Source organism: Myxocyprinus asiaticus, chromosome 27, assembly GCF_019703515.2.
Source record: "Myxocyprinus asiaticus isolate MX2 ecotype Aquarium Trade chromosome 27, UBuf_Myxa_2, whole genome shotgun sequence".
In the NCBI taxonomy this organism is placed as follows: domain Eukaryota; kingdom Metazoa; phylum Chordata; class Actinopteri; order Cypriniformes; family Catostomidae; genus Myxocyprinus; species Myxocyprinus asiaticus.
This window is the reverse complement of record NC_059370.1, coordinates 26,436,721-26,450,625: the sequence shown is the minus strand read 5'-3', so window position 1 is coordinate 26,450,625 and position 13,905 is coordinate 26,436,721. Positions and strand designations below refer to the sequence as shown.

The window sequence follows — 13,905 nt, the reverse complement described above, 5'->3', positions numbered from 1 at the left end:
ACACTCCTGAAATGGAATACATAGACTATCAATTAATTGCCAACAAAATCCTTCATCAGCCAACTAATGAAGGACAATGCAGCTATGTAAACTTCTGCAGTTTATACAGAATGGACTTCAAAAACATTAGTCATTAATCTTACAGTTCATACAAAATTTATGTTTAAACACTGGCCCTTTGCACTTACTTAGTTTACTAATTTTAAACCATGACTTGCACTGCACACAAATAACTAATATTGGCATTATATTCATGTCGTTTAGCCAGAGGGGAACTGGCCCCCACAGTGAGCCTGGTTTCTCCCAAGGTTATTTTCTCCATTAACCAACATCTTATGGAGTTTGGTGTTCCTTGCCACAGTCGCCTTCGGCTTGCTCACTGGGGTTCTAAATACAATTATTATTTAATTATTTATTTTTATACACAATTTACTATTAAACAATGATGACTCTAAGACTTTATAGATATTACAGTTTAATTTTCTGTTAATGCATGATTTTCTGTAAAGCTGCTTTGAAAGGATGTGTGTTGTGAAAAGCACTATACAAATAAAAATGACTTAAGGTTTAAATATACACATCTATAGCTACACAAAAATCTACTTAGGTTTGTAGGGAAATATGACTAAGTTTATACAATAGAATCTGCAGGTTATTGAAAAGAAGTCTAATAGAACAAGTGAGTGAGAAAAGAACTCTGTCAGTGCTCCTGTGGCCAGACAGCTCTAGCAATGGAGTTCAGACAGGAAACAAACTCCCAGCAGAGTGCAACTTTCACAGTCCACTGCTAAATTAAGATTAAATGTTTTTCCTGACATACAAACACACACATCATAACAAACCCCATCATTCTGCCTCTCACAACAGGCCTCTTACACTCAACACATTATTTACAGCTGCTCTGGCAGAATTTACCACCCCTTAGCCTGACAACTTTTAATCAGAACAGATGAAGAGTGAGCCCACAACATTTAGCCTCCCAGAAACCCTGTCAGTCTGTTTACACACAAACACACAGACCTGCACTCTCAGCAGCAGTGGTGGGGATGTAATTACAAACAATGATAGAAGAAAGACTCATTCATTTAGAGCAACAGGTTTAAAAGAGGAGAGAAATTAGCATAAAATAGGAAAGGAGCAGCTTACAGCATAGTAGAAAAAACACTTGGGAATGTTACCAAGTTAATACTTTGTATTTTGGATGATGTCTGAAGTACCTTGGAATCCCATTATAATCCCATTAGTGAGCTTTAAAACATAATTTTTGCTACATTTTTCAAATTAATATTTTTGGGGAAAAAAAAGATTGACCACCACTCAGAGCTCAATAGACGAAGCATACTGCAGCATTAGGTCAACAAACACTAAATTTGCTTTTGTTGCCAATGTCAGACAATTTTGTGTAATTTAAGTTTTACAGTACATTTAAATTATGTTGAATCCTTTGATAGGTTTAAATGAAACATTGATGGGCAGTGTTTTTTTTTATTGCATCATATTATATTTACACAACTACTGAAAATACCATGGAAGATGAATATGGTGATCATGCAGTAGCAGTAGTTTTTTTGCAAATGAAAAGTCTTGGTAAATCATTGCTCAGGTCATGAGGAATTCAGCTTACGCTGTTTAAGTGGGACAATGTTTTCTAACCAGCTCTAGTCGCAGCGAGACCTCTGTTTAATGAATAAGCGAATCCCCAAAAGATCATTCAATGCATCATGTGCACACTTTATTCGGCAGTGGTGAGGATGAGATGTGCAGGAGGTATGAAAGATACAAATGTGTGCTGGGATCCCACCTTATCCAGTTCATTCTTCCTAGGAATCGAGGGAGATGATGGGCTGTCCAACCCATTCCCCTGACCTGTAACGCCACGCACCACCTGCAATCACACAAAGACATCCACACATCAGCAGTTCCCTTCACATGTAAACATATTCCATCACACAGGGGGGTCCATTAACAAAAGCCATTTTCCTCTTGTGCAATATGGTTTCTGGCAGCCAGATACATCCATTGTGTGTAAGAATAATGGAGAACTAGTGAGAGTGCTAGCGTGAGATGAAATGTATTGAGTAAAGAACTGTGTTTACTTGGAGCCATTTCTCGGCTTGCTCCTTGCTCTGCACTGCCAGCACCAATGCCTCTCCTCCAGGAAGAGAGAAACGCAGCTCATGCTTCTTTCTTCGCCCGTCTTTAGGCACGTAGATGACCGTGCACAGGCTGAGTGGAATGTCCATGTAGGGCGACTGGTCTTTAGAGCTTTTATAGCACTATAAAACAAGCAGTTGTACAAATAGTGAATCAGAGGCTTCAATGTATCATTCATAATTCAGATGAGTCACTTATGTATTAAGTGAATGTAAACAGGTGGGCCAAAAAAATCTGTGCATTAGACCCCTTATATATATATATATATATATATATATATATATATATATATATATATATATATATATATATATGTGGATGTTTACTTGATACTGCTGCACTGTTTACTTCATTTATATATTTGACCTGTTGTTTTTATTTATTCTATAGTTTGTAATTTGTTTCTTTTTTCTCTTTATTGTATTACTGACTGTTTACTTGAATAACTTTTTTTACTTAATTTTCTAATATTTTTATTAATATGCAAATTTTTTAAATAAAGAACTGTTCAATAGGCATAGCATATTATTTTTTGCTGATTTATTGAAATTCGGGTCGTAAATTGTGCATTTTTACTGGTATCGGCTACTGAAATAATGGTATCGTTGGCAATCCTATTCATAATATGTACAAAGACACAAGGCTCACTTCAATTCCTTGGGGCTTCTGGCAGCTCACCTGGAGTCTGCTTTCACGGATGACAGTGAGCTGTTTGGCCCACTGGCCGAAACGTTTCTTTCTCAGAAGGAAGGCACAGATATGGCAGTCTCTCACCGGGGCCATGGAGTTCTCTTCTGAGGGCCACTGGTGCGTCAAACGCTGGCTTTTCTCCTCCTCTTCCTCGTCATATGACTCATAAGAGCTGCTTAAGGCATCTGAGTCGTTATCTGTGTAAAGAGTGATATCATACAAATAGGACTAATAAGAAATGACATAACTAGTAGGGGTAAACTGACATGCATGAAAATGAAAGGGTTCCTCATTTACAGGAGTTTTTGCGTCGTCCGTTCACTTGCGTGGTTGGGTAATCATTCTCAGCATCTTCATAATATACATCTTCAATGGAGTTTGGAGGGCTGGAGCTGCCTACAGAAACAGAAGAGACATAGAAGAGTCAAAAGAAGAGGCAATAGAAGAGGTGTCATATTACGCAGAATAAGGGGTGAATTCATTAAACAGTTGTGTGTGATTTGTTAGCGCAAAAATCTGCATCTTAAAGGTGCCGCAAGGGATTTTTTTTTTTATAAAATGGCATGCAGAAAATGTTCCTTCTCCCTGATAGGTATCACTGAAATCAGAGATATCTCACCGGTCTTTGGGACAACTATAGACTGTGTAAACAGCAAACAAAAATGTGACGGCGGGCCAAGAACACATTCTTTGGTTAGCCAATCAGAAGACTTTGATGTGCTTTCTGCCTGTCAACAAAGTCCCTTTCAAGGAAAAGAAGTCCACTTGGTGGCCATCTTTGGAATGCTCTCGGGCAGGCTGGGCAGCTATCTTCTATGTAAACTAGTAGCATAAATGTTCAGCTCCTAGCTACTTGAATGGGGAAACACCAAAATCCCCAAAATGGTTGGTCAATATTATGATCAAAGAACATATTTAAAATCAGCTGTCAAATCTGACAACAATGTTATCATAAGTTGTGCTTCTTTACCTCAGATTACACTAAAAAAACACTATTTTCCCAGCTTGTCTGTCTAATGCGCATGCACGTTCATTGACAGGCAATGTCTGTATCTAAAAGGAGATTGGCTCTTTTACCTGTAAGGTAGGACTTCCTTTTTTACATCCATTGGTCGTTCCAATTTCTCACATTCATTTTAATATAAGTGGTCTGTCTGCTAAATAGTCTCTGCTGTCAATCATTTTGTACATTCGCATAGTGTAGTAGTTGAAGCGTTCAGTTTAATGCCATGTTCAGACTTCATAACAGATGTCAGCTGAGGGCACTATTTTTCTACTGAGAGGTCGCACTGCTGCTGTAATGTTTGGTGACATCTCAACGCTATCTTTGGAGGGCGGTGTTTTGGAAAGAGGCGTCGTGTCTTATTCAAAAGCTCAGTCTCGTGACAGTTCCAGAATGGCTAAAATCGATTACAGCACCTTTAAGACTTGAGTTTACTTGGAAAACCAAAGTATAGTTTTGCCTTTATTCACTAACCATCATCAATCCAATTTAACAGGCGCTAAATGTACTGAAATAGCGTTGTGCCGTAATTAATAACTGTCATTCTTTTCAGCACAAACATGCCTTAATTAGTCCCATTCACATATGCAGTGACTTTATCGTCTAGCTAGTCCCTGTATTGTGAAGTTGCTAGTGGTCGTTCCTACCACTGTCATGCTAACGTTACTGGTGGACTGCACGTCTGGTCGTATCTTTTGAAAATATGATCACAGATGAGACATATTGCAGAGAAAACTATTATATCATTCTAATTTGACAAGGAATTTGTTTTCATCTCTAAAAATGAACGTTTTGTAGGGGAGAGTGTTTTTATATGAACTGCAGAAGTGCTCAGTGCATCATATCATTAATAATAACATCTTCAACTGGTAGTCGCTGCTGAAAGTCGCCTCTCATTTGCAAGTAAAAACTTTTCTTAAACTTTTCTCAAAGTCATTGGACACGGCCACATCCAGTCGTTAGAGGTCGCTGTCACGCGTGTCGCTGGAAGTCGCTATCTCTCTTTGAAAATGAATGAGATCATGACGCTTTGTCGCTAGAAGTTGCTGCATGTGTGAACAGGGCTTAAAACTTTAGATGCTTTTCAAATACAGTGAGAGTTTTTTATATTCTGACTTGAAATACCACAAAGTTAGAACATCACCCAACATGAGTTTATATAAACCATGCCATGTTTATAAATCTATTTCCAAGCAACACACAGCAATGACACTTACTGCGGCTAGTGATATATTCTGGCACCTTGCCAGGGCTGAGTGGCACGGCCTCTTCATAGTAATCCTCTGGAGGTGGTGTGTTGGGCAGTGGGGGTGGAGAATCTTTTGTGCTCTGCTCCAAAAATGCGACAAATGAACATGACTTTCTCCATCTGCCTGCCCCTTCACATTAACTCACACTTAACATCTGCTTTTCAAGGAGTTTCCACAATAACACAAAGTTATTTCACTTGGTTCCACCACTCGGCAAGTTACCCCTATAATAAATGATATGTGACCGCTGCAGCCAATCAAAACCCAAATGCCACATGGTTGATCCTTTCTACAAAGACCAGCATGCAATTTCCATGCAGGTCTAGGCTGGTTTATGCTGGTTAGTGCTGGTTTGGTGCTGGTCTACCTGGTGGACCTGCATAGCCACGCTTTAACCCACAAAACCTACCTGGTTGACCAGCATGGTCTGTCTGCAACCAAAACATAAACTGGTGACCAGCAATGCTGATATTTTCAGCAGGGATGGCTGAAAAATCCATCAGATAGTGTCCATTCAGGAGTATTGTGCTAATAATGACACACAAACACAGTGACACATACAATGAAAAATCCTGGAGAAGCTCTCTTAATAATAGATCATAGCTCTATTGGGACCCAGGTGAAGGGCTGATAGTGACGTGACTTAAAGATAACTGCTTGGCCCTGAATTTGCAATGCAGCTGTAAGGAGAAAGGGAGGTTTCACAGCAGTGTGATTTATCTTCCTGCCATACCTTAGTGTCAAAGAGCAACGCCCCATTTACACACTGATATCCAGGATAATATTGCACTATACTGTATATACTGTGTATATAAGTGTTAAGTCTAAGGAAGAATGCTTCAGTGCAGAACAGTATCGGTAATCCTTTGAAAGAAGGTTTCTTACTGGCTTAGAGGGAATGTGTTCTGTGTGGTCTGACTCTGGCTCTTTCTTCTGCTCCTCTAATTCAACTTTCAGGTCCCCGAGGTCACAATCTGTACGTGAAAACACATTTATGAGTTTAATGCTCTGAAACAAGTAAGAGTATCACACAAATACTCCTCACTTACCAAACTTCTCAAAAAGGGACTCAACAAAGCTGGTTCCGTTTCTGTATACTGAGGTGTTCACATACATATAGTCTTTTCCAGTGACTGCAAAGGGATAATATGTGAAAAGAGAAAACATGATATGTATATAGGACGATTGCCAAAAGCTATTTCAGTCTAGGAGAATTAACTATTCAGTGTATTAAGTCAGCGATCATTACAATGTATACTGTCTTTCCTCATTTGTGAGAAAACCAAGGCTTCATCAAGCCGATGTTTATCCATTTAGCCCTGTTACTTTCTGGCCCAAGGATTTTTTCTTGTCTCTTATTATTGTACAAAGCTAATTTTTCTGTTCTTGAGTTAATCTACCATTTCTGTTCAGTTCCTCGCAGGAAAAACAGGGCACAATCCAAGGTAGTCAAGCTGGTTTTTGGAATATGGTATCTGGTAAGACCATAACCAGGTCCAGCTGATCGACCACCTAGCCTGACTGTAAATGACAACTTTGACATCATAAAAACTATGTTAAATGAGTGACCACCATAAACTGTTTTTAAGCTGGATTTCCCAGCTTGGTTACATGTAACAGTGTTGTTTACCTGAGGGCTGCAGCTGTCTTAGCAGGTTCTTCACGGTTGCTTTCTTCTCTTCTGTAGCAGAGCTCAGGGTCTCATGGTCCAACAACTTCAACAGCACATTCAGCTCTGACACCAATAGCTCCATTGCTGAAAGTCAAAGCTCAAGGTTAGAGGTCGATAGAGATCAGACTATACAACTGTCAGTGTTTGTAATAACAAAAGATCAATTAGATCGACCATAACCACCAACTCGTCAGCGAGAGTGAGAGTGAATAAAAACAAGTGTCAGTGGGGAGGCTTTGAGATCAACTCTGGTCTTTATCATCAATCATTCTCTCCAAATCTTGTAAAGTTGGGATGACTGAATCAAAAAAAGATCTAGATGCATACTTCTTTGTAACATTATATTCCATAGAGTGTCTTCAGCATGGACACACGTCAATGGACAAAATGTTTTATGGGCAGGGAGGGATGATGACAGGTCAACAGGATTATAAATTTGAACCGGTTTGGACCTCAGAACTTTACGCTGGGACTCTTGATTTCTCATCCAGGTCTTTATAGGATGGAAACTGTCCTGCTAGGGAAAATAAAAACCCTCAAGTAGAGACGATGACATATCCTCTGATCTGTGGCAAGATTCCCATCCCACCTAGCTGACTCACGAAGAGCATCTGAAGAGGGTCCAAGCCCAATAAATACATTCATTGCTTGACATCTAAACTCCCTCCCTCTCACATCTCTAAGACAAGATAACATGGTGTGTTAACCTCTGAGCGGTGGATTGAGTCTCTATTGTCTAGATCAGCATTATCAACTGGTGGGTTGTGAGTGTGACCCAAAAATAGGCCGCAGCTCTTTCCTGATACAGTCACAGAGATGAAAACAAATTCTTATGGCAAATAAAAAAAATGCAACTAATCAAATAACCGTGCATTCATCTGTCACTTGGTAGAAGCTAGCCAAATTAGAGTAGTTCAAAAAATTTTAGGGACATTTTAGCTGAAAAACACAGGTCTAGATTATGTAGATAACAGCACACTGTGACATTGCCATCCACCTGTGTGGAGAGCTTTAGTCTGAAGGAGGCCGGCTGACACACCTAGGACATCTCAACAGATACTGCAGCCCACAAACAGCATAATTCACACAGTATTACACGCTCACAAAGCAACATTTTCACTTCCAACCCATTACTAATAACCCAACACTATCAACGCTGAGTCTATGAGTTTAGACTAAAGCATTGTCAGCAAATTAGTAAAAACATGCAACCAAAGATCTCACTCTGTTGCAAGTATGTGTTGAGGAATGATGGGAAACCAAAAGCATGAAACAATAAAAAGGGGATTTGACAGCAACCCTAGTGTGGTTGCCCAGGCAGAATGCTTGCTTATGTAGAAGGTTTCTAACTGTTTTGTTTAAGGAAAACTATCCTGCCCCACTGGATATTAGCTCATAATAAAGACCAAAACCACACTGATCAAACGCAGAAGAAGAGTGGAGGGAGAGGGAGTGACAGAGTGAGAGATAGAAAACAAGTGCGAATAGGGCTGATTGTCCATGTCCATCACACAGCTGAAAAATTTGGCCTGGACAGAGCTGAGCCAAAGTATCCACCTCAGGGCCTGTGGGCTTACTTAGATGAACAGGTGTGATAGGTCAAGGCTCAAATCAACTTAATTCTCCAGCTACTCAATGAGTAGTGGTCTAAATTATGGAATTCTTTCAGAGCCAAAGACAGAAAATGCTAAAGTGAGAGAAAACAGAGAATAAATGTATGATTCCTGTAGATAAAGCAGCCTAGACCAGCTAAACAGATGGTGACCAGCTATCCAAACTAGCCAAATGACTAGTTTAACTAGTCAGATACACATGGAAAAAAATGTCTTAATCAGTGTTTTTGTCCTGTTTTTCCAGTAAAATATCTAAACATCCTTAAAACAAGATACATTTCCCTGTAAGGGCTAGTTATCGATACAGATTTCCAGAATTTATTTGATTCACTCTCAATTAAAATCTAACTTCGATACAATTTAATTCAATTCTGGTTAATTTGGGTATATTTCAGATATAGACCATTTCATGGACGTAAACAATAACAAAGAAATCAGAATGCTACTGCACATGTCTTGCCAGAGAATATTTAGCAGAGACAGGTCACTTCTATTAAAATTAATGGGACAAATTGGAATGCCCTACAGTCAACGGATGTAGAAAAGAAGTCCCGCCTTACAGGTTAAAGAGCCAATCACTTTTTACACACAGACATCGCATGTCAATCAACTCGAGAATGCAGATGTGCATTAGCTATACAGTACAAGCCAGGAAAATTTAGTTTTTTAGCATAATCTGAGGTAAAGAAGCAACATTTTTGATACCAGTGTTGTCAGATTTTACTGCTGATCTTAAATATGTTATTTGATCGTAATCTTGACCACCCGTTTTGGAGATTTCAGTTTTTCCCCATTCAAATAGATAGGAGCTGTACTGGCATGCCGCTTGTTGAACTAGAAAAAATAGCTCCCCATGAGCATCATTCCAAAGATGGCCGCAGAGTGAACTGACTAGCTAAAAAGACTTTGGTCTTGCCCTGAAACATTTCCGGTAGCAACATTTTTATAATCCAGAACTGTCCAAATAAAATGACAAGCGCATCCTTATGTTATAAATAAACAAATACTGGATCCTTTAAATAAGACTCTTAAGTCAACAAACTTTCTCAAAGAACTTCAAACTTTTTTGTTTACTTGAAGTGACTTAACCAGATGTGTTGTTGATACTGAGCGCCTATGTAAGAGAGGAGATGGAAGTGCATTGTAGTTTAGATGCTAACAATTTCCTTCGGGAATGCTGGACCGCTCCTGTTACAATCAATGAAGCCGTTAACGCTTTAAGCGTGTGAATTGCAGACAAGATAAGGATTTTTTATTTTAATTATGAACCATTTCAAGGACTATTCATCGGTTTAAGGAAGTGATATTTTTGTCCCTTGAACATTTCCTGCGAGTTGTCAAACTCATTCAAAACAACAGCGTGGACCATGTTGTTTGGTGGCTGGAAGATCTCTGGAAGCCTGGAACTTACATAAATTGAAGTGTTTTGATTGCCGAAAGAGCAACCACAAATGGACACACGAACCACTGCAATGAGATGAGATGGCTGCATATGTGTGCAGTATTAAAAACTGTAGCAAACATCTTATCTCTGGTAGGTGAATGAAATTTATGCAAACTAATTGTAAGTTTGTGAGGTAGAGCGCTAAGGCCCCGATTTACTAAAGGTTTGCATGTATAAAAACATGTGCAAACTTGATAGCAATCTAAAAAAAAGGTCTGAGCTGATCTACTAATGTACTCTTTTAAAGATTGCATCTTTCAGATGTGCAAAATAGCACGTCTTAGCAATTTTTGCATTTCCCCGAAATGAATATGAGATTTAGAGAAGTGCCTCCAAATGCGCATAATAAAGGGAAGTCTAGATGAAAATTAATCAAATTCGACCCGCAAAGTGATTTATCAAGCCTGAAAGTCATTTCAGAATCAGAAACTACCAGAGCAAATTAATACAAATGAAAGGCAGGTATTAATCTGATCTGCACTGTGCATAACGCTGTCATTGAAACAAAAAGGAGACTTTGAGAAATGGTAAATGGTCTGCACTTATATAGTGCTTTTTTAACCTTAGCGGTTCCAAAGCGCTTTACACTGTGACTCATTCACCCATTCACACACACACTCACACACCAATTACGATGCATAGAAAAGACAATGCGTAGAACACCCTTAATTGACACACATTAATGTGAAATTAAATGAATACTCATTAAAACACTGTTTTATTTGATTATTTTAAAACTCTATATCATATCTGATAACATCATAAGCCTAATATGTCGTAATTTGGCAAGACACTCCTTTTCTACGGTGCTGTACTTAGTTTCCCTTAACGAGAGCTTACGGCTAATGTACAGCACCGGGAGCTCCTCCCCCTCCACCACCTGCGAGAGTACGGCCCCCAGCCCCCTGTCTGAAGCATCTGTCTGTAAAATAAAAGGGAGAGAGTAGTCAGGTGAATGTAAAAGCGGCCCCCCGCAAAGTGCGGCTTTAACTTGCGTGAACACCCGCTGACACTGCTCTGTCCACTGGACTTGATCTGGAGCTCCCTTTTTAGTGAGATCAGTCAGCGGGCTGGTGACGTCCGAATAATTAGGTACGAACCTTCTATAATAGCCAGCCAGCCCCAGGAACTGTCTCACCCCCTTTTTGGTCTTGGGTCTCGGGCAGGTCGCAATCACCGCTGTATTGTCAATTTGGGGACGCACCTGCCCGTGGCCCAAGTGGAACCCCAGATACCGTACCTCCACCCGTCCAATCGCGCACTTCTTCGGGTTCGCTGTGAGTCCCGCTCAGCGCAGCGATCTCAGAACTGCCCTCAGATGCTGCATGTGCCGCTGCCAATCATTGCTATAAATGATGATGCCATCTAAATAGGCAGCGGCGTAAGCTGAATGCGGTCTGAGGATTCGGTCCATGAGACGCTGAAACGTAGCCGGGGCCCCAAACAAACCAAACGGAAGTGTCACAAATTGGTGTAATCCAAACGGTGCGGAGAAGGCGGTTTTCTCACAGGAAACTGGTGTCAAGGGTATCTGCCAATAACCCTTCGTCAAATCCAATGTCAAATAAAAACGAGCAGTGCCCAACCGATCGAGCAACTCAACAACGCGAGGCATTGGATACGCATCAAATTTAGACACCGCATTGACTTTTCTATAATCCACACAGAATCGCACAGACCCGTCGCTCTTAGGCACTAGAACAACTGGGCTGGACCAATCGCTGTGGGATTCTTCTATTACCCCCATATCAAGCATCGCATCCAATTCTTCCCGAACTATTTTCTTTTTGTGTTCGGGTAGTCGATAGGGGCGGCTACGTACCACGACCCCCGGCTCGGTCTCGATGTGGTGATGGATGAGGTTTGTACGTCCCGGTAGAGGGGAGAACACATCTGCAAACTCCTGTTGCAACCTAGCAACCTCCGCGAGTTGGCTCGGTGAGAGGTGGTCTCCGCAAATGACCGGGGTGAACTGGTTATGTTTTGAACTCACCTCCGGTCCGAGCTCCGCCTTCTCGGGAACTACCGTAGCCAACGTCACGGGAACTGCCTCCCTCCACAATTTCAGGAGATTGAGGTGGTATATTTGACGTGTGCCCCCTCTATCGGTTCGTTTAACCTCATAATCGAGATCTCCCACTCGTCGTGTGACCTCAAAGGGTCCTTGCCACTTGGCGAGTAATTTAGAGCTCGATGTGGGAAGCAATACAAGCACTTTATCTCCCGGTGCAAATACCCTTAGCTGAGTTCCCCTGTCAAACAGTCAGCGCTGTCGTTCTTGAGCTTGGAGCAAATTCTCCTGTGTTAGCTGCCCCAGAGTGTGGAGTGTTGCTCTAAGATCAAGAACGTATTGAATTTCATTTTTACTGTTTGAAGGTCCCTCCTCCCAGGCCTCTCGCAATACATCAAGCACACCGCGTGGGCATCGCCCATACAGCAGCTCGAATGGGGAGAAGCCAGTGGAGGCTTGCGGGACCTCTCGTACTGCAAATAACAGGGGGTCGAGCCATTTATCCCAATTTCTAGCATCATCGTGCACGAACTTACGAATCATGTTTTTGAGGGTTTTATTAAATCGTTCCACCAGGCCATCCGTTTGAGGATGGTACACACTGGTGCAAATCGATTTAATATTTAATAACTCGTACAGTTCGCGTAGTGTCCGTGACATAAATGTTGTGCCCTAATCGGTGAGGATTTCTTTCGGAATCCCCATCCGGGAGATTATTTTGAAGAGTGCCTCCGCAACACTGCGTGCTGAGATGTTGCGAAGAGGCACTGCTTCCGGATATCGCGTTGCATAGTCCATTAGGACCAATACAAAGCGATGTCCGCATGCTGACCGTTCTAATGGCCCGACGAGGTCCATTCCAATTCTCTCAAAGGGGACCTCGATTAGAGGGAGAGGGCACAATGGTGCTTTTGGGGTGGCCGGTGGGTTAACCAGCTGGCATTCGCGGCATGCCGCACACCACCTGCGGACATCGCACGCCAATGCCCGGCCAATAGAAACGGGCTATTAGACGGTTCAGTGTCTTCCTTTCTCCTACGTGACCTGCCATGGGATTATAATGAGCCGCCTGGAATACCATTTCCCGACGGCTCCTTGGAATCAAAAGTTGGGTTGTATCCTCTTTGGTCCGAGTGTCCTGTGTCACTCTATACAACCGCTCATTTATAATTGCAAAATAGGGGTATGAAAAGGCAATGTCCGGCTGGAGTCGTTGACCATCGATGACTCTCACTTGGTCAAAGGCGTGTTTGAGGGTTTCGTCTTGCGACTGCTCCAAAGAGAAATCCCCCTCAGGGAATCCCCTGAGAAGGGGAGGGGCTGCAGCATCTCCCCCTCTCTCGTCATTATGACGTGGAGCTGTCGAGCACGGCCCCGGCTCCGCCTCCCCTGCCAGAGCATCACACATCACACATCTCCCTATTTTCGTACAGGACCCATCCGTGCAAATTCCCTTTAATAAAACTCTAAAGTCAGGCCAATCAGTCCCAAAAATCAGTGGAGGGGTGAGGCGGGAACTAACCGCGGCCTCCACTCTATGCTTTTTCCCCCGGAATTTAATCGTCTGGGTCACTACCGGATACTTGTGAATATACCCGTGTACACATTTTACCTTCACCGTTTTAGTTGTGACCAATGCCTCGGGTTGAACCAAGCGTTGGTGGATAGTGGTTTGATTACACCCGGTGTCCACCAATGCTTGGTGAGTACCCCCCTTAACACTTACCGGTATCCGGTACGCTCCGTCCTGGTCGGGGGCAGCCTGTGGGAGGTCAGAGACCCACACCACTGTCCCCAGCTCCATCAGAGGGCACTGATCTCGGAAGTGGCCCGGGTCTCCGCACCTCCGGCAGGCCGGCCCAGGCGCTACGCCCGCACTTGCGTCGGCGGGCGTGCCCCCCTGAGGGGGAGAGTGGCGGGGCATTGGAATAGGGGAAGGTGTCACCTCCCATTGCTTTTCGGCAATATAAACACTTTAATTTCCATTAGTTCCAGGCAACCAGGGAGCATCCAGCCACTGAACAACATGGTCCAAATTTGAATAATGGCATTCTATTACATTCGTATT

The 13,905-nt window shown here is 42.1% G+C and overlaps 1 protein-coding gene across 4 annotated transcripts in view; it reads right to left on the bottom strand.

Annotated features, from left to right (window-relative positions):
• Positions 1-13,905, bottom strand: part of LOC127418220 (actin filament-associated protein 1-like 1) — a 51,441-nt gene that overhangs the window by 12,520 nt on the left and 25,016 nt on the right. For 3 of the 4 annotated variants that reach the window (XM_051658679.1, XM_051658677.1, XM_051658678.1), the window contains exons 2-9: positions 6,728-6,853; positions 6,147-6,230; positions 5,983-6,071; positions 5,065-5,176; positions 3,142-3,240; positions 2,833-3,041; positions 2,097-2,276; positions 1,802-1,885 (exon numbers count right to left, since the gene is read on the bottom strand). In XM_051658679.1, coding sequence (XP_051514639.1) covers positions 1,802-1,885; positions 2,097-2,276; positions 2,833-3,041; positions 3,142-3,240; positions 5,065-5,176; positions 5,983-6,071; positions 6,147-6,230; positions 6,728-6,853 — 983 coding nt within the window. Of the gene's footprint in view, positions 1-1,801; positions 1,886-2,096; positions 2,277-2,832; positions 3,042-3,141; positions 3,241-5,064; positions 5,177-5,506; positions 6,072-6,146; positions 6,231-6,727; positions 6,854-13,905 lie in introns of those variants that run through there. The other variant, XM_051658680.1, reaches the window with a different exon arrangement.